At 39.8% G+C, this 18,250-nt stretch overlaps 3 protein-coding genes across 4 annotated transcripts; 2 read left to right on the top strand and 1 right to left on the bottom strand.

The window, feature by feature from the left end:
• The first annotated feature begins 79 nt into the window (after positions 1 to 79).
• On the top strand, positions 80 to 7,131 carry ccdc77 (coiled-coil domain containing 77). Its single transcript, XM_080436746.1, has 12 exons — positions 80 to 144; positions 1,081 to 1,127; positions 1,443 to 1,629; positions 2,128 to 2,270; positions 2,501 to 2,597; positions 2,809 to 2,896; positions 3,831 to 3,916; positions 5,176 to 5,324; positions 5,707 to 5,968; positions 6,143 to 6,268; positions 6,569 to 6,721; positions 6,828 to 7,131. The coding sequence occupies exons 2-12, from the start codon at positions 1,093 to 1,095 to the stop codon at positions 6,978 to 6,980; spliced, it is 1,479 nt and encodes a 492-aa protein (XP_080292872.1). The 5' UTR covers positions 80 to 144; positions 1,081 to 1,092; the 3' UTR covers positions 6,981 to 7,131.
• Positions 7,132 to 8,623: 1,492 nt separating this feature from the next.
• hdhd5 (haloacid dehalogenase like hydrolase domain containing 5) lies at positions 8,624 to 14,417 on the top strand. 2 transcript variants are annotated; one of them, XR_013933692.1, is made up of 9 exons: positions 8,624 to 8,938; positions 10,711 to 10,914; positions 11,011 to 11,123; positions 11,679 to 11,772; positions 11,879 to 11,912; positions 12,024 to 12,198; positions 12,358 to 12,546; positions 12,932 to 13,786; positions 13,856 to 14,417. XR_013933692.1 is itself a non-coding variant. In XM_080436764.1 (8 exons), exons 1-8 carry the CDS (start codon positions 8,840 to 8,842, stop codon positions 13,335 to 13,337), a joined length of 1,314 nt encoding a protein of 437 aa, XP_080292890.1. In that variant the 5' UTR covers positions 8,624 to 8,839; the 3' UTR covers positions 13,338 to 14,417. The 2 variants fall into 2 exon arrangements, 1 of the variants encoding a protein (XP_080292890.1); XM_080436764.1 differs by having other exon boundaries at positions 12,932 to 14,417.
• A 152-nt stretch (positions 14,418 to 14,569) lies between these two features.
• Positions 14,570 to 17,482, bottom strand: rab19 (RAB19, member RAS oncogene family). The gene is made up of 4 exons (XM_080436766.1): positions 17,394 to 17,482; positions 16,554 to 16,742; positions 15,679 to 15,862; positions 14,570 to 15,222 (listed from the first exon to the last, which is right to left on the bottom strand). The coding sequence occupies exons 1-4, from the start codon at positions 17,442 to 17,444 to the stop codon at positions 14,948 to 14,950; spliced, it is 699 nt and encodes a 232-aa protein (XP_080292892.1). The 5' UTR covers positions 17,445 to 17,482; the 3' UTR covers positions 14,570 to 14,947.
• Positions 17,483 to 18,250: the final 768 nt, after the last annotated feature.

Here is an 18,250-nt window from a genome sequence, read left to right as displayed (position 1 = left end):
TGCACATTACGTGCCACTGGGTGGCAGTATAACCCAGAACAAAACTACCGAGTTTCACCCGAAGAAAACACAGACAGCTGTAAACTTCCGGTTTTTCAAACACTATTCACCACGACAACAAGAAACTCAATGAATCAATGAAAGGTAAGAGAAGTAGAGAACAACGCTACATTTAAGCAATGTATTTAAACAATTGTGAAAGGTAAGAGAAGTAGAGATTAGAGAACAACGCTCCAAAATGAGATACAGTCAAACAATACGTTTAAGTGCAATAGAAAAGTTGAGTGTAACATGCTTACTATTGCTCTTCAATGTGGTTATTGTGTGACTTGTTTCCCATTTATCGCAGAAAATGAACAGTCTCTTCTAACTAATGGCAGCAACACTGAAAATATACTTTACATTTTAAAGGGTCATTTTTTAGAAGTATTCGTTTGTGCTACGTTATATTTTTCAAAGCCCCGCGTCCCCCCGCGCCCAAGGTTCTTGCTAGTAAATAGAACCGATCAACAAGCTATCAATGCGTCGCGATGCGACGCATTGATAGCTTGTAGATCTGTTCTTTTTTTTGCAAGCGACACCGATGTACGAAGGAGTATAAATTATATACACATTAAAGGGACCAGACCGAGACAGTAAACACTGCTGCTGCTCAGTCACCATCTGTTGATCCTTTCAGAAAGCATGAACACGATCTGATCTCTTGTTACACAGTGGATCCCAGTGTGGTGGAAAGTAACTAAGTACATGTATGTACTTAAGTACTGTACTTATGTACATGTTTGAGTTACTTTTTTTTTAACGTATTTTCAATTTGCAATACTTTTACTTCCACTCCACAACATCTCAGAGGCAAATATTGTACTTTTACTCCACTACAATTATTTGAAAACTTTAGTTAAAAGTACATTTTCAGATATGAATAATTATATTATAAAACATACATAACCACTTTAGCCCTATTTTATATGTAGGCTATTTGAAAATCGTCGCTTACATTATAAAACTGTGACACTCAAAAAAGACACCATTAGTATATAATGAAGAGCTACATAATCTCTCTTCCTCTTTTGTTTCCAGCAAAGACATAGGATGGAATCACCAACAAGAGGTGCTGTGTCACAAAGGTAATGCCACCAAGTGAAAATACAAAACGCCATCACGTACTTTTGGAGGCTCTCTAATGAGAATAATCAGGCAGCATAATTCATGAGTTATCAAATAAAATGGGAATGCTTTTAACTTTTTACACAATTATTTCTTAAGTATGATAGTCTAATAATAGAGATTTAAACGTTATACAAAATTGGGTGTAAATGTTTGGCTTGGTTTAGTCTTTCAACCACTTTGAAATGCATTTAATTGCACACTGTGACACTGACATAATACATAAAAAACACATTAATGTTGATCAAACTTCTGCACACACCCCCCCCCCCCAGATCCAGCAATCGTACCCACGGCCAAGAACCCGACTCCCCGCTTCCCCCCATCAATGAGCGCCTGGCGTGTTTACGTCCATCCAGGGAGCTGCTGGAGTTTTACAGGCAGAAGATCGCCCAGTTCGACGATGAGCACGTGGAGCTGGTGCAGATGTTGGAGAAATACAAAGGCATCACAGATGACCAGGTAAAAGGAAATTGGCATGTTTTGGAGATGTCTTTGTTTTACTTTTGGCTGCAGTTCTACTTGCCGTTCTACAGAGAAAGAGATGTGTGTGTGTGTGTGTGTGTGTGTGTGTGTGTGTGTATAATGCCTCTTAAGTCATTATACAAGTCATTATACAAGTCACAGGGAGAACCCAGGGGGGTCCCCACATGATTTTGGGGGTGTCCCCAGATGACAGGGAAGTGACAATTTAAGGACTTTTAAGACTTTTGTAATATCTCAAAAAGAAAGACAAGAAAAAGACCATTACTGCATCAAAAGTAATCAACAAACTATACTATAAAAACTGGTAAAAAATTATCTGTGGGACCAAAAATGTAATGCCTGAACTCCTACATTCCAAGTGCTTATTAGGGTGGGGGGTCCCCAGTTCAAATATGATTATTTTGGGGGGTCACGGCCTGAAAAGGTTGAGAACCACTGCTCTAAGTGCCTTCCTCTCTCTCCTCATCTCCAAAGCACAAGCTGCAGTGGGAGGTGCGCCAGCGGGAAGGAGAGATCTCTGAGCTGCAGAAGGCCCTGAGTGACTTGCAAGTCTACCTGTTCCAAGAGAGAGAACAGTCCCTTCGACTGTATGCAGAGAATGACAGACTAAAGATCAGGTGGGCTGAACATCTATGCAACCCCTTAAGAACAGTAATAGGATACAATAACAGGTTTATATGGGAGCTAAGAGAATATCTTTGTTACAGACATGTTGTAATTTTAATTTCCCTCTTCTGCATTGAATAGCTAGTTGAGTTTATTTGTATTTCAGCTGTAAATCAGTTAGATAGGACACCATCTAATAATAATAAAAGCAGCAAACACTTTCTCTCTTCACTGTGTACAGAGAGTTGGAGGATAGGAAAAAAATTCAGCACCTTCTCGCTCTGGTGGGTCCTGATGTGGGAGAGATCACATACTTCCACAGAGATCCCCCACATAAGGTGTGTACCTAATTAGTTTAAAGATTGAATATTGTTAAATTATAATCCAAACACATAGTCATATAACATATACAGTATGACATATCATACCTTTTGTGAGTGCATCTAATTTGTCCTCACTCAAACTGACATTTCATTGCTTATAATTACTAATAACACTTTGACGTCATTTATTTGGCCAGAACCGTATCAATCTCATAACTAATTTCAGGTCACCATCCCACAGAAGAAGGTTGAGCCCAGGATTCAAGAACATTTAAATCTCCGGCCAACAAAACAAAGACCTGGATCCAGTAAAGGTTTGATCCACATTTTTGCTTTCTTTTGTTCCAGGCGTATCAACATTGTCATTTTAGATTAATGTTATGAACTTATGAAGATGTTATTCTGGTCATTTTTGTTGTCATGTTTGTTAAATTGCTTCACCATATTAATTAACATGAATAAACATCCAGTGTTTGCTTTGCAAATGACAATAAAGTTATGTTCTATATAACTTGGGGACAGAGAGGGGAGTTATTAACTACTTAAACCAGGGGTGGGCAACTTTGATGATGGAGAGGGCCACTATATTTCCACACTCACTCCAGAGGGCCACATTGCATATACTGTTGGGCCATTCTATGTTCTATCACACAAAAGTAGCAAAAATTGCCGATCTACAAGCTCAAAAAGCGCCGTGGTTTTGAGCTTGTAGATCTGTTATTTTTGCTACTTTTGAATTGGAATCCTGATTTTTTTGGCTATTTTTAAATTGGAATCCTGAAAAGTAACATCTTATTAATTTCAAATGCATTTAGTTATACTTATGTTAACTTTATGAACTTAAATACAAATACATTGGACATAAAAAAGACAGCAGAATTGTAATACTAGTCATTAAGCTACTATAGACTGAAGTAATTAAAGCGGGTCATATTTGCATGTTTTGAGTTGTAACAGCTGAAATCAATAATATATCAGTAATCCGATATTAACCTGTGGGCCGCATTAAGTGAAGGTGGGGGCCGCATGTGGCCCCCGGGCCGCCAGTTGCCCATGTATGACTTAAACCCTCTAGACTTAGTTAACTGGATGTGATTTGGCTCTGTACTTGGACTGCTTTTTTACACCAAATCTCTTCGCCAAAAATAGCAGATCTGTTAGAAAGATCAGTACAAAGTGGAATATTCACTCTTAGTAGTATTTCCCTGACTGTGCAGTACCATTTCTGTCTTGTGTCTCTTTGAACAGAGAGCAGGAGGACAAAATCAGCAGAGGGGGTAAATGGAGAAAGTGTGGACCAATACAGAAATGACAATCAGACTTTGTTACTACAGGTAACTAAGAATTTGATCTGGGTTCAGTCACGTTTTCCTTAAAGGGGGTGTAATTGATGTGTTAGTTTGTCTAATTATAAGTTAAAGTTCTTCATTGTAATCATAATAGTAATCATTGCTATTGATGAGTTTTTGTTCAGTGACATGGGTTGGGGGACATCGGTCATTTATCGGCTTCAATTTAGTATGATTGGATACAATTCGGTAGTAGGCTGCATATCTTAATTAGCTAATTAATGTATACAGGAGGGTTATCAATAAACATCATTAATCCATAACACTCTCTTCCATACGGTAAACACAAGTACCAATTGTAGTGTAAGGTCTAATGTCAAACTCTTCATTGAGTCTAGTGGTGCCATAGTTCTAAGATAATGGATCCGCTACAGTTCTCTCTTTAGTAAGAGGTTATCAATATTATAGCCTCATCCCGAAGTGGAGACATTTGAGGAGATACTGTGATGTGCATCTCCAAAGTTCTCCACTACTGCTCTTTTTTTCATGAGCAATTTCTTAGACTTCTGTGCTCTGCAATGCATGATTTAATGCCTGTTTTGTTTTTCCTATATAAGCTTTACCACATGGGCATGTAAGCATGTATATCACATTAGTAGCTGTATATTTACATGTACAAAAAGCCTAATTTTGTTACACATGGCATTCTGTACAGTACATGCTCCACATCATGTGTTTCCACCCCGTGTCACTAGGTGGGGCTGATGGCCCATTTATGTCAAAGATCTGAGTGGGATTGAAACATTATAACAGGTCTGGACCCCCTCGAAAACGAGATGATGCATCTCAAGGGACTTATCCTCCAACACATAATTTAAATAAAATAAATAAATAATATACTGAATAAACACAGTTGCACACCCTCCTTTATAAATTAAACTTATGTATTTCCTCTGAGATGTTTTTTTAATTTGTAATACTCATTCTGAATCAAATATTGTCAAGTACTCTGCCTTCGTCAGTATCTCTGAACACCACAAGTTGTATGCTATGCATTTAACCACTTTAAACTTGATGTACCTATTTTGGGCTTTTCATTATAGGCAACAATCTTGATCTTTATTTATTTTTTATAAAAAAAAAAAAAGGGTTAGGGTTTAGTGTACAACGCGTCGCGATGTGATATGCTTTGAACTTGAAGATTGTCTGTTTTCACTATTCCACTAAACCTGTGGTCATTTGTGCACACTGTTCTTCTAGCCAGTTGTGGAGTGTGAGTGTGTCGTTGTGGCTTACCTTCCCAGGTGGAGGCATTGCAGGCTCAGATGGAGGAGCAAACCCGTCTGTCCAAAGAGCAGGTGGAGTCTCTGCTGGAGGAGCGCAGGATCCACATGGAGGAGGCTCAGGTGCAGCACCAGAGAGACCAGGACCGCATCACGGCTCTGAATGACAAGTGGGTCTTTCTTTTATCATATCGCTGATCAGACAGATCAGCTGCCTCTGCAGTGGGGTTTGTATAATCATACCACTTGGAGCTCGGTTGACATGATTAATAATGCTCTGTTAGTTTCTTGTTCATCTGTAATGAAAGTCTTTGGATTTTAACCCATTAAGACTTTAGGCCGATTCTACAAATTCTTAATCAGTAGTTCTCACACTTTCACACTAAAGATTTTTCAAATATAGCAGATGTACAAACCCCACTGCTCTGTGAGCTTGAATGTCTGTTATTTTTGAATAGTCAACGCAAAAATCTAAAATGACACCTAGTTTTATAATTTGTCAGATTGTCCAGTTATTAATAGCTATAAAACAAATATGTTGTCCGACCTCAGACTCAAGAATACGCAGAACCTGCTCTATGAGAGCACTAGGGATTTCCTGCAGCTGAAGTTTGACTCACGGGCACATGAGAAGAGCTGGATGGTGGAGAAGGACCGTCTGCTAAGGGAACTAGACTCCTGCCAGGAGCGTCTGAGGAGGGGCAGGTCTGGCAGTGATGAGCCAGGACTACGGCCCAGGCCCAGTATCACTACTCTGCTCGCTACCCTGCCTCAATCTGACTCACAACAGCAGACACACAAACAGGAGATCAAGGTTTGTGGTTGTTACGCAAGACATTCATACACTGAATCGATAATTATAGTTTAAATAAAACTCTTCTTCCAATGAAAATACTGGCATCCTCTGTGTTGTATTTTGAGAATACAGTCTACCACAATAAATAACTTTTATTGTGAAGTGCTAACTTTATGCCATCCATGTTTGTAGGGGATGCAGGAGGAACTGAAGCAGGCCCACCGTCTGGCTGAGATGTACAGGGAACAGTGCATCACTCTGGAGTCAGAACTGGCACAGATCAGAGAGGAGGGGGACGTGGGCAGGGACATATTCAAGGTACACATGGGAACCCCGCTGTAGGCAATATAGGCAACAATTTTCAAACATTTTCAAAAAGGTTTGTAAGCTTGCAGATTGGCTATTTGTCGTACCAAGTGGTACAGTATAGGGCTTAGAGTTAAAGTTATACTGACATTCTTCCGCATGTTGTCTATGTGCTATGTAAATTAAGTTTGATTTTCATGTTGTATAGCGAGTACAAGTGCAGTACAAGAGCAGATAGTTGAGTTCTCTATTGCTCAATATAAATAAATTGAAATGTGGCTGCAGTTTAACGCCAAACCTTTATTCGTGCAGGATCGCTCCGACAAGATGGCAAAGCGTCTTCAGCTGATGACACAGCGTTATGAGGCACTAGAGAAGAGGAGGGCCATGGAGGTGGAGGGCTACAAGACGGACATCAAACTTCTCAGACAAAAATTCAAAGATGTTGAGAAACAGCTCCTCAAGGTACTCATGCATGTTGGAGTTTCTTTTGTCACTGTCAAATTATCCATGATTTAGAAACATGATATCATTATTGTTCAACTCATGGTATGAATATCTTGTATTCTAGGTCACTCTGAACATTGGGCCTAACCAGGACTTGGCTATCCTGCATGAGGTCCGTCAGACCAATGCCAGGACAAAGAAGGTTCAGGGAGAGTTGATGAATCTGAAGGCTAAGATCTATGGGCTAGAAAATGACATGCGGTTTAGTTATCAGTAGAAACAGCCTGTATGTACTCTATAATAATTTATTTATGCAAGGTTCATTCCTTTTTGTAGGCCCATTGTTGTCTCTTTCTACTGATTGTTTATGAAACTTGGAACTCCATTTTGCTGTTTTTAATCAATAAAGATGTTTATTTTGTTGTTTTTAAAACATCACTAATTAGATGAATACATTTTTGTGTGTGCATCTAGAAGAGCTATAATTTGCAATTTGTGGGTTAGAGTTCAGAAACTGTCATTTTAACCCAGCCCAAAAGATACATGCAATTATATCATTATCATTTTTGAAAGATTTGTAAACAGCCAAGATAGCCAAGTTTCTACCCGGATTGGTTTGGTCTTGTGGTACAATAAGATAGACAGGCAATTATTGTTATCATTTTTTTCTTTTCAGTTTAACATGAGCTTCACAAAGTGTCCATTCAACATTAGACAGGCAATGATGACAGTAATTTACCAGTTCAAAAGTTTAAAGGCTCAAACCACCTTCAACCTGGCATTCCTATTTTGGGCAGGTCATAGGCGAATCCTTTAGGCGAAAATAGTCTTATCTAAAACTATGTAGATCGTCTAATTCACTATAGACTAATCCACAGACTGCCTACAGGCAGCGCGTCTGTGGATTCGTCTATTATCAGTAACCCATCATTTCTATATCTCAGTCCATATGGAACATGACTGAAGGGATGAAAAGAGTAATGAAACCCTGGGAGTAGGAGCAGGAGGCTATAGCCACACTGTTGTGACATAATTAAGCCTATACATGTCCTGATGTATAGGCTATACATATAATGTTTTTCCAAATTAGCCCCTTTGAATATATATTTGTTCACAAATAGGCTACGATCTGATTTCCGTATGCCCATGCACAGAATGGTATTGCAGAACAAAATCCTTGGGATTGCTATCCATCAGTCTTCCATTTCATTTTTTATTTTTTTAAGTAGAGAACTGATATAAACGAATGTATTTTAAAATGAGTATTTTCTCAATATGTCCAAGGTATTGCTTTACGGTCAGTTTCGTATTTTTTTTTACTTAATTTTATAAATATATTCTTGAAACTTTACAGCTACATGCATTGATCTGTAAAGTAACTAAGTGCATGTACTCAAGTACTTTACTTAAGTACAATTTTGAGGTATTTTTTACAATCTTCAGTATTTACAATTTGCAATACTTTTACTTCTACTCCACTACATCTCAGAGGAAAATATTGTACTTTTACGCCACTACAATATGAAAACTTGAGTTACTAGTGACTTTGTAGATTTTGATTATTATTACAAAAAAATACTAACCACTTCAGCCCTATGTATATATTCCGGCCATTTGAAAGTAGCTCTACAAGCTCACTGTGAGTTTACAGATTTTTTTATTTTATTTTATTTTCAAAAGATTTTGTATCCATTTGAACTTTTATATTTTGATGCCGACGCTTTTGTACTTTTACTCAAGTATATTTTGAATACGTGGCTTCTACTTGTAACAGAGCATATCTATATTGCAGCAGTACTGATACTTTTACTTAAAGTAAAACATGTGAGTGCTTCTGCCGTGCCATCACTGGCTCACATGTTTTGTTATTGCGCCTTTGCGCATGCGTCCTCGCGTACAGTAAGCTAATGTTAGCACGGAGCTAGCACCACGTCGTAACACTGTATATCATACGATGCCACCATTAGATATGATTTATGACTCAACTGACCCTCCAGCCGTTCAACAAGAAACGAAACTCATTCCCTCTTATCTGCTTCTGTTGATCTAGTAATGTTCAACTTGGTTGAGCGGGAAACTTTTAGAGGCAGCAGATCTAACTTTGTGTAAAACTACACTGTTGATTATCCGGGGGAAATGCAGAGAATGCAGTGGTTGACGTCTGGTGGGCTGAAGAAGCTTAGTGGAGCTGCTGAACTACTGAACATCTGGAACTCTTCCAGAAGTTACAGCCATGTAAGTTATAAGCACACCTTTACCACTAGCAGTTTATTAACTGCTCTGCAACGAATGCAGTTTATGTTGTGTTTTAGTTTTGGTCTTTTTATGTTTCTTAGATAGGCTTTATGTTGCACAGCACTGTAGCCTTAGATCAAGACTATTGTAGATGTATTTTATCGAGTTTGACAGTTGTATATCTACGTAACGAGAGTCTTAGCGACCCCCCCCCCCAGTGTGCCCTTGACTTTCACCAGTAAAGCCCGTACTTCTCCGTACATCTACAACTACAAAATATAAGGTGCGTATCCGGTTGCCCCAAATGTTATCTAGCGGTCCGGAGTCTTTGTGGAATGTATTAGTCTATATTTTTCAATAAAGAAGTGTTTTAATCCCATCAGTGGCCGAACGCCATTTACCCCCTTCCGTTTACTTCCTCTTTAAATTGAGTGTAATTCCGGCTTTGACCGGATGCGCCCCGTCACTACCGCCCATTGGGAACTTTCGACAGAATCGGCCTCAGACGGGATTAAAAAACTTCTTTATTGAACAATGTGGGCTAATACAGTGCACAAAGACTCCGGACGCTAGTTAACATTTGGTGCAACCGGGTAAGCACCTTATATATTTATTTTATACATGTACGGAGAAGTACGGGCTTTCCTGGTGAATGTCCAGGGCGCACTGGGCGGGTGGTCGCTAAGACTCGTAGATATAAAAATGTCAAAATCGATCAAATATATCTACGATAGTCTTGATCTTAAGGCTAGTTGCACTGCAAGTGGCTGAGGGGGAACAGTATTTCATATTCTTTATGTATGTAAGTACCAGTGGTGGAAGAAGTACACGGATATTTTATTTATTTTAAATTTATTTATTTTAACAATATATAAATATATATATAGATATATACAGAAACCCGTCTACCAGTGACATCATCGTTAGGCATGATTTTTTTCCCAACAAGATTTCACATTTTTTATTTAGATTTTTATCAACACGAGAACAATGGCTTCTTTTATTGCATTGCAACTTTCCAGGAATAGAAAGCCTGCAGTTTCTATTAGCTTGGATTCCCCATTGATGATGTCACTGGTAGACAGGACTCTGAACTGCCCACAGCCCTCCTCTGAGAGTAGAAGAAGATTGTACCATTTTATCATGAGTATTAGTGAGGACCAATTATATGAAGATAGGTTGAAAATCGGTGAAGTCGTCCTTTAAGTACAGTACTTGAGTAAATGTACTTAGTTACTTTACACCACTGGTAAGTAAGTACATAGGGAAATTGACGAATTGATTCTTGATGGAGACTATTATTCTTGCATGGTTCTGTTCTTGCCAGACTGACCTATAAATATCACCTGGTATGCATAAACCATGGATGTTGTTTGTTTGGGTACACTGACACTGACAGCATACTGAGCATAGTGACACTGACAGCATCAAGGACCTCAAGATTGATAAGATATTGTGCCAGGGACCCCCATATAGACCCCCTCTAGAGACAGTGGTGGTTACTGTGTGTAGTTTGTGTAGGCTATAACATTGTCATAAGTCCTGATTCTAATGAGGGCAGAAGAAACCTCCCCTCTGAATCAAACATGGTGTGGTTATGGTCAAATGGTAGAAGTGGCAACATGATCCAGGATAATTAAGATAAACAGCACTTTTTTCAGAGCTGTACATGCAGTTCATCAAGGGTGTCCATGAGTAGAGGTGATTACGTGACATCATAGAAAGAATTTAGAAGCCAGATTGAGAATTGAACGAGCCACCTCTTTTCTCAGGTCCACAAGTCATTTGGGTTGCTCTTTGACATCGATGGAGTGTTGGTGCGAGGCAGGACACCCATCCCTGCAGCCAAGCAGTGCTTCAGGCAGCTGGTGGATCGAACGGGGAAATATAAGGTGCCTGTGGTATTTGTGACCAATGCTGGGAACTGCATGAGACAGACCAAAGCAGAACAGCTGTCACATCTGCTGGAAGTAGAGGTAAGGGGCAGTAAATGATTAACATATCGTTTTATCTCGCCTTACCCTGTGTTTTACAGACATTATTTTGTTGACTTCTACTACTATCCTCATCAGGTGTCCCCAGAACAGGTGATGCTGTCCCACAGTCCCTTGCGAATGTTCACCCAATTCCACAACATGCGCGTGCTGATATCAGGACAGGGTCCCGTAGAAGAAACGGCTCACAAGTATCCTGTTTTAAACAAACCCAAGACCAGTTCAGGTTTATTCTGGTGTAGCCCTACCCTGGGTTACGAGGACATAACTGAATGATACAGTATATGAGGGATTCTCTATTGTTTTATACTTAAAGAAATTTTTACTTAATCTGTATACTAGGGCATTCACGAATAGTGATTTTTAGCATTCGAATTATTCGACCTATAAGTATTCGAATATTCGATTAATCGATTTGATTATAAAAAATAAAATATCATTTTTTTTTTTTTTTTTTTAATGGCATTGATGACTCGACTCAAGGAATGCGAGTTGACGTCACACCAGAGCTCACAGCTGTGTGTCTGCTGTAGAAAAGCCAAAATATATATATATATTTTTTTTTTATAGAATAATCGAATAGTGGTTTGATAGTCGAATAGTCGGTTTGATATTCGAATATTCGAATATTCGACTATTCGGTGAATGCCCTACTGTATACCAAATTCCTTATACAGATACATTTAACTTTCATTGTTACATTTCTACCACTTTTTTATGTTTGACTTTAACTTTCCAAACTCCAGTTTAGGCTTCAAGAATGTTATTACTATAGATATGTTGAGAGATGCATATCCTCTCCTGGATGTGGTGGACCACAATAGAAGACCCAAAGATGATGTAAGTAATAAAGTAGAGACCATTAATGATGTACATTAATGTACAATGAACATGTTTTACCTACAAAATAGGCATACAACTCTACCGGGCAGTATCTGTTTTACAGGTTATGACAACCAAAAGTCTACCTCCAATAGAAGGTAGGGTTTGAATGATTACAGTATGTTTAGTGCTTATTCTGTAATTACTGGATACTTGTTTGACATTATGTTTTTGGGTTGTTTTTCCCTCTATTCTGGGTCATGCCACAGCTGTCATCCTTTTCGGTGAGCCGGTCAGATGGGAGACCAACCTCCAGCTTATCACAGATGTCCTACTAACCAATGGGAAACCAGGAAATGCTTTGACTTCTCTGCAGTATCCTCACATCCCAGTCCTGGCCTGTAATATGGACCTTCTGTGGATGGCTGAAGCCAAGAGTCCCAGGTTTGTGAGTGCCAGATCATCCACACTTAAATCTGCATTGGCCTGGTTTTGCTGAACATTATCCCATCAAGTGCTTCATGCTGTATGTGCATAATATTACATTTAATGTAAGACAATAGAACATTTTAATAATTTAATAATTTCTCGTAAATGTCCTAGGTTTGGTCATGGGATGTTCCTGGTGTGCTTGGAGAACCTATATAAGAAGATCACAGGCTGTGAGCTTAAGTATGAGGCTCTGATTGGTAAGCCCAGCGTGGTGACTTATAAGTACGCTGAGCTGCTGATCAGACAGCAGGCCGAGCATCTGGGATGGACCGAGCCCGTGCAAAGACTCTACGCTATAGGGTAAGTAATTCAGTAATCTTGTAGTGTAAGTGATGTAGTATAGGGAAAGTGACTCAGTGCTCTAGTCTAGTGAAATAGTAATAGTGTTGGTTAAGTGGATCAGTGGTCTAGACCAGTGTTTCTCAACCCCACAAAATAATCATATTTGAACTGGGGACCCCCCACCCTGATAAGCACTTGGAATGTAGGAGTTGAGGCATTACATTTTGTTTGACTCGGGTTCCACAGATTAATATTATGAAAATATAGCAGATCTACAAGCTCTACGAAATGACTTGGCGATCTAGTATAGGGTAGGGTAAGTGAAATAGTGTATGGTAAGTGAATCAGTGATCTAGCATAGGTTAAGTGAATCAGTGATCTCTTTGATCATCTCTTCCTACAGTGACAACCCCATGGCTGACATATATGGCGCCAACCTCTACAATCGCCACCTCCAGTCCTCTCGGCGTTCCAGGGCCAAGATGCTGGCTCAGAGCAGCAAAGGTGGTTGCGAGCCCCAGAGCGAGACCGTCTACGATCAGCCCGATTTTACGCCAACGGAACTGGGCGGAGCACCCGACATCTGTGGGCAAGGAGGGGACCACCTCCCGGAGAGCTGTAGCTCCATGTTGGTGTGCACAGGAGTGTACAGCAGAGACCAGCAGGAGCCGGTCACCGAACATCGCATCTTCCACGGCCACAGGGACTTCCGATTTGACCCCACCCTCACGCAGCCCTCATTCATGGTGCAGGACGTGAAGGAGGCCGTGGAGCTGGTGTTTCAGCAGGAAGGCTGCCCACTGGAATGAAGTGAGACGAATGGCCCACGATTCTCAGCCTGGTTCCAGACAAACCCTAACGATAGTCACACCAACATTAGTAGATCTGTAAGGATTGTGGAGCTATTTTATGTCCATAATTATCACAGAGAAATTGAGCCATTTCTGTGACCAGTCCTTTCAGATTTGCAGGAAGTGCCATGGGATTTAGTATGTCAAAGTAACAATATGCAGTTTTACCTGTGAATATGGGATCACAGTGACCGATTGAACCCACCTGCACATTGCTAATGCATCTAGCAATGTGCAGCAGTGTAACTATTCCTAATAAGCCAAGAATGCAAATTGCAGTCCATGATGCACTCACTGCCAACTACCTTTCTGTTTGAGTGACAGAAATGTTTCTGAGCCTTAACTAGCCACTGCAACACAATTTAAGTTATATATATTTTAAACAATTCAACACAAAAGTGTAAAAAGTTATATAGGAATGTTATCACACTTGTTATAGGTTTATGTGCTCCAACGTAGACAACATTTATTGCAAGTCACATAATAGCCTATACAAACATTCTACACAGACATTGTATTTTCTCTGTTATTGTTTTTGCACTAAAATAGCAGAATTTGTTTGGTGTATTTTAGCTGCCATGTACATCCACACTAATGTTGAAGATATTTATTATGTGGCCAGGCTTTTTAGTTCAGTATTTTTTATTTTAGTCTTGTTCAAGACTTTTTTTTATAACATCAAAGAGATTGTCATTTTATAACAAAGCTGTTAGTAGTGACATACATTTCTGTGATATATACAAAAGATGCAAGTTCAATTTTCTTTTTACAGATTGGTGCTGTTATCTGTGGGAGTGGGTAAAGATTGTTTTACAATGTTGTATATTTTTGTTTTAGAAGACATGGGAGAGATCTATGTACAGTATGGTAACCAGATTATTTTATGTAATGAAATGCAGGTGGATTAATTCTGACAGATTGTAACTGAAAGTTATGAAACGATGTTGAATTAGTCAAATTTAAATGGGAGGTTCAAAGCTGTGGAACATTTACTATATTATCAAAGAATGAAAGAACAATAAAAAAAAATAATAATCATTTGTGTCAAGTGAATGCACGTACCGTAAATCATAATAATACTCCTGTTCCCAGAGCCCGAGCTGAGTGTCCGGGATGTAATAGTTAATTTTGTTGCATGTGGAGCAGCACTGATTAACTTCGGAAGAATGTACACTACCAAAAAAATTGACATTTTAAATCTAGATATCATTAGGAAAATCCACACACTGATACATGACCTAGATGTGGAACTGCCCTATAAAAGAAAATGTCCCAGATTCAACACCAACAACAGGCAATGTGTCCAGTTTAAGTGTCCTTTGAGCAAGAAACCGGACTCCTGCTTGCTCGCTCACTCATTGTAAGTCGCTCTGAATTAAGGGTATGAGCTTAAGTGATTACATCAAAAGGAAATACCCACAAAACAATTCATAAAACATCACGTTTCACCCTGTGTTTCCCTGGTGACTTGACCCTTGATCTTCTGTAAACCACCTTCTGTTACAGTCCAACACAAAAGTGCACTGTGTGATCACAGGTTCTTCTCCATTTCGGGCAGTTCGATTACCTCAACAACCACATTTCTTATTGGAGAAAAAGGGTCCATGGATTGGATGGGAGTTGTCGCCTATCTCGAATTGAGGGAAGTCTTGGGAGGTCTCGTCCGTGACAATCATGCCATTCCGGGCCATCAGCTCTCGGGCCATGAGGCCGAAGGCTACGTCCACGTTCTGGGACTCCTTGGCCGAGGTCTCCAGAGCAGCCAGCACGCCTTTGTCTTCTGCCAGGGTGCACGCATCCTCGAATAACACCTGCCTCTGAGCATGGAGGTCTGATTTGTTACCTGGAGGGAACAAAACGACTGGGTAGTGGAACACTCAAACAGAGTGGACACTGCAGCTATTTGAATGGCTGTCAATTACGTAAAGCAGGGGTCTTCAACGTTTTTCAGGCCAAGGAACCCCTAGCTGTGACAGAGATGAAGCATGAACACAATTTGATTGAATATGTAGTTGGGGTCCCACTACATATTCAATCAAATGTTGTTGCAGATTAAATTTTTTCTTAGATTTCATAGACTTGTTTGAGAGCACTATCATCAGTGTATGATGGATTCATGTTAATGTGTATTTTCAGACATTTAACCAGTTAAACCGTCAATACTTAAAATACTTTACCTCTTTTTTCCCTCTACACCAAACCTTTTCACACTCGCAGCGTGAGGCGTGTACTGTTTTGTAGTGTACTGTGAGTTAGCCTATACTAGTCAGTTGATCACCTCAGTTCCCGTTCTACCCACCAATGAGTACCAGCACGATGCTGGAAGCTCCAAACTGCTCCACCTCTTGGATCCAGTGGGGCACAGAGTCAAAGGTGGTGGGGCGTGTGATGTCATAGGCTACCATGGCACCGTGGGCACTGCGGTAGTAACTCTGGGTGATTGTGCGGAAACGCTCCTGTCCTGCTGTGTCCCATACTTGCATCTATAACGACACCAAAAAAAAAGAAGAGATGAGTCCTGTGAAGATCAGGTCATAATCTAACATGGCTAAGATGGTTCAAGACTGTGGGTTTTATTTCGGTGGGTTTAAATCATTTATATTGTAATAAACCTTGTATTTATTAATAATACTCAAAATTAAGTTATTGGTCTTGTGAAACCGGTCATTCAAAATAGTCAGTCTTCCTTTTTGATAAATACTTTGATAAAAACTGAACAGAAAATACACACCCTATTACCATGTCTATGTTGAACAATCACACGCCCAGAAAGCTCACACACAAATTATATCACTTCTAACTTCTAGTGGGCCACTCCTATTTCTTGAGTGGGCCAACCAAGGTAATTTGCATTTAAGAGGACAGTAAGAAATTGAAAACTCTTCTCTGATTTACGAAGATGCTTTTATAACTATACTTAAGAGGTCTTTAGGTCTGAAGTCGTATGATTAAACCTTAAATAAATAATGTTAGACAACTGAGTGCAACCTCGCTTCATTGGTCTTAGGTTAAGGCACCAGATGGTCAGAGCACAGAGCAAGTAACATTTGAAAACTCTGTATGTATGTTACACCTTGTGACAGCAAGGCATTTTGGGTGCAATACAGTGAACACAGAATAGAGGTAAACACAAATTGTGCTGCAGATATCATTTAATAAGTGCACTTCTCCTACCTTAATCTTCTTGCCATCAATATCCATGGTACGAACAGTGAAATCTACCCCAATCGTGTTCTGCTGCTTCTCCACAAACATGCCAGACTTGAAGCTCTGTACCACACAAGTCTTGCCAACATTCGAGTCCCCAACAAGGATGATTTTAAACAGAAAGTCAAAGGAGTCTTCCTGCTCTGGCCCCGTATTCTGCATGGTGAAGGGAGTCATACACAAGATGAGAATCAGACTAAAACACTGGGTCCAGTCCTTGAGCCTTCAAGCAATGAAACTGGTTCCTTGTAAGTTGTGTCAATAATGATTGTGAGTATCTACATAAACAAAAGGCACGTCCTGTTCCCCATAAGGGTACATTTGTTTCAGTGTTTTCAACAATGTCAACTGTGGAAAAATGTGTCCCATTCTGAGGAGATCAACAGCATTATTTTATGAGAGGTTGTTGCAGAATTGTATACATTTCCATAATGCATCTAAAGCAAAATATAAATACAAATAAATCTTCCAAATATAGTTGTTTCTGGTAGAAGAGTATCCTTCAAGCTTAATCCAAATCCCAGTCTGTGATACTTCACAACTTTTGCCCCATTACAGACAGGCAGGCATTCCATTGGTGTCACCTATCAAAATTCACATAGGAGTCGCCCTAACAAAGTCACATTCCATTTTTCTTGAGACAGTGCATCCAAAGCCAAAAATAGAAAAATCGGGTTCCTCCAACATTACATTTATCGACCACAGCTCTCTGGCAGTCTGTGCCCTTTAAACTCAACCTCTGTTCTGGTCCCACCCAAAACCTTTCCCCCACACTCTCTCGCTGTACATGTAAGACACACCCCCTACCTGTCCGGGTAGGTGTGATTTCCAATCGCTGGCCCACCTGCACCACTGCATCTTGGGATGTGAAGTGTGTTCAGGCTCTGTCAGGAGTATTAATTACTGGAAGAGCAAGGATAAAACAAACACTGAGGAGATCATTGGCAAAAAGCACTGGATCTGACCAGACAGAACCTCTTTATTGACGGAGTCAAAGAGATGCATCGAAATAGAATTACAACAGGTGTTGGATACAAAAAGGAGACCAAGACATAAAGGAAAATATCTACACACTGTCTTCAACGTTTCCAAGCTATATTTACTAAAGTACAATGTTCCAACAGAGGTCTTTGTCTGTTACAGACAATGCTATGTAAGACCTCTCTAGTTTTAAAACTTACTTTAATACATTTACTCAGGGAACATTGAAGACATCTGTGCGGATATTTTCCCTTTTTCCACAACTTCTTTATTCCCATTTGTATACATGCGTTTGTTTACAGATCTGTCAAGATTGCATACATTTAACAACACAAAATACAGCATTGCGATGCACCAGCTCAGACCTACTCTAGCACATACTGTGAAATCAATACAAGTTCACAGAAACACCTGGAAGGCGATTTCATCTTGTGATGCTTCCTGTGCAAACATCCCTGAGCAAACAGCTGAACCACTCCCTGTGCAGTTCAACTGCTCTTGACTAACAGCAAACACTTGACTCCTTTGTCTTGACAGCTGTTCTCTGGACCCGAGGCTGACATTATAATGGCCGAACCACACATACAGTAGACCCCCATTATTAGCCTGCCTGCCTGCTGCTGTCAACTCACACATTCCACGGCAGTCAAGGCAGTCAATAACACATGATAAGGAGCCAAGTA

Source organism: Gymnoscopelus braueri, assembly GCF_963280865.1.
Source record: "Gymnoscopelus braueri genome assembly, chromosome: 9".
In the NCBI taxonomy this organism is placed as follows: Eukaryota; Metazoa; Chordata; class Actinopteri; order Myctophiformes; family Myctophidae; genus Gymnoscopelus; species Gymnoscopelus braueri.
The sequence above is the reverse complement of the archived record's forward strand: the minus strand, read 5'-3'. Positions and strand labels throughout refer to the sequence as shown.

Bases quoted from the DNA above. Each gene is read 5' to 3' on its own strand.
- ccdc77 (XM_080436746.1), top strand. From the start codon at position 1,093: ATGGAATCACCAACAAGAGGTGCTGTGTCACAAAG. The intron at 1,630-2,127 runs GTAAAAGGAAAT...TCATCTCCAAAG, and splicing joins AAGGCATCACAGATGACCAG to CACAAGCTGCAGTGGGAGGT. The intron at 2,598-2,808 runs GTGTGTACCTAA...AACTAATTTCAG, and splicing joins ACAGAGATCCCCCACATAAG to GTCACCATCCCACAGAAGAA.
- rab19 (XM_080436766.1), bottom strand. From the start codon at position 17,444: ATGCAGTGGTGCAGGTGGGCCAGCGATTGGAAATCACACCTACCCGGA. The intron at 16,743-17,393 runs GTAGGGGGTGTG...TTCACCATGCAG, and splicing joins AATCACACCTACCCGGACAG to AATACGGGGCCAGAGCAGGA. The intron at 15,863-16,553 runs GTAGGAGAAGTG...GTGTCGTTATAG, and splicing joins TTGATGGCAAGAAGATTAAG to ATGCAAGTATGGGACACAGC.
- hdhd5 (XM_080436764.1), top strand. From the start codon at position 8,840: ATGCAGAGAATGCAGTGGTTGACGTCTGGTGGGCTGAAGAAGCTTAGT. The intron at 10,915-11,010 runs GTAAGGGGCAGT...TATCCTCATCAG, and splicing joins CACATCTGCTGGAAGTAGAG to GTGTCCCCAGAACAGGTGAT. The intron at 11,773-11,878 runs GTAAGTAATAAA...TCTGTTTTACAG, and splicing joins ATAGAAGACCCAAAGATGAT to GTTATGACAACCAAAAGTCT.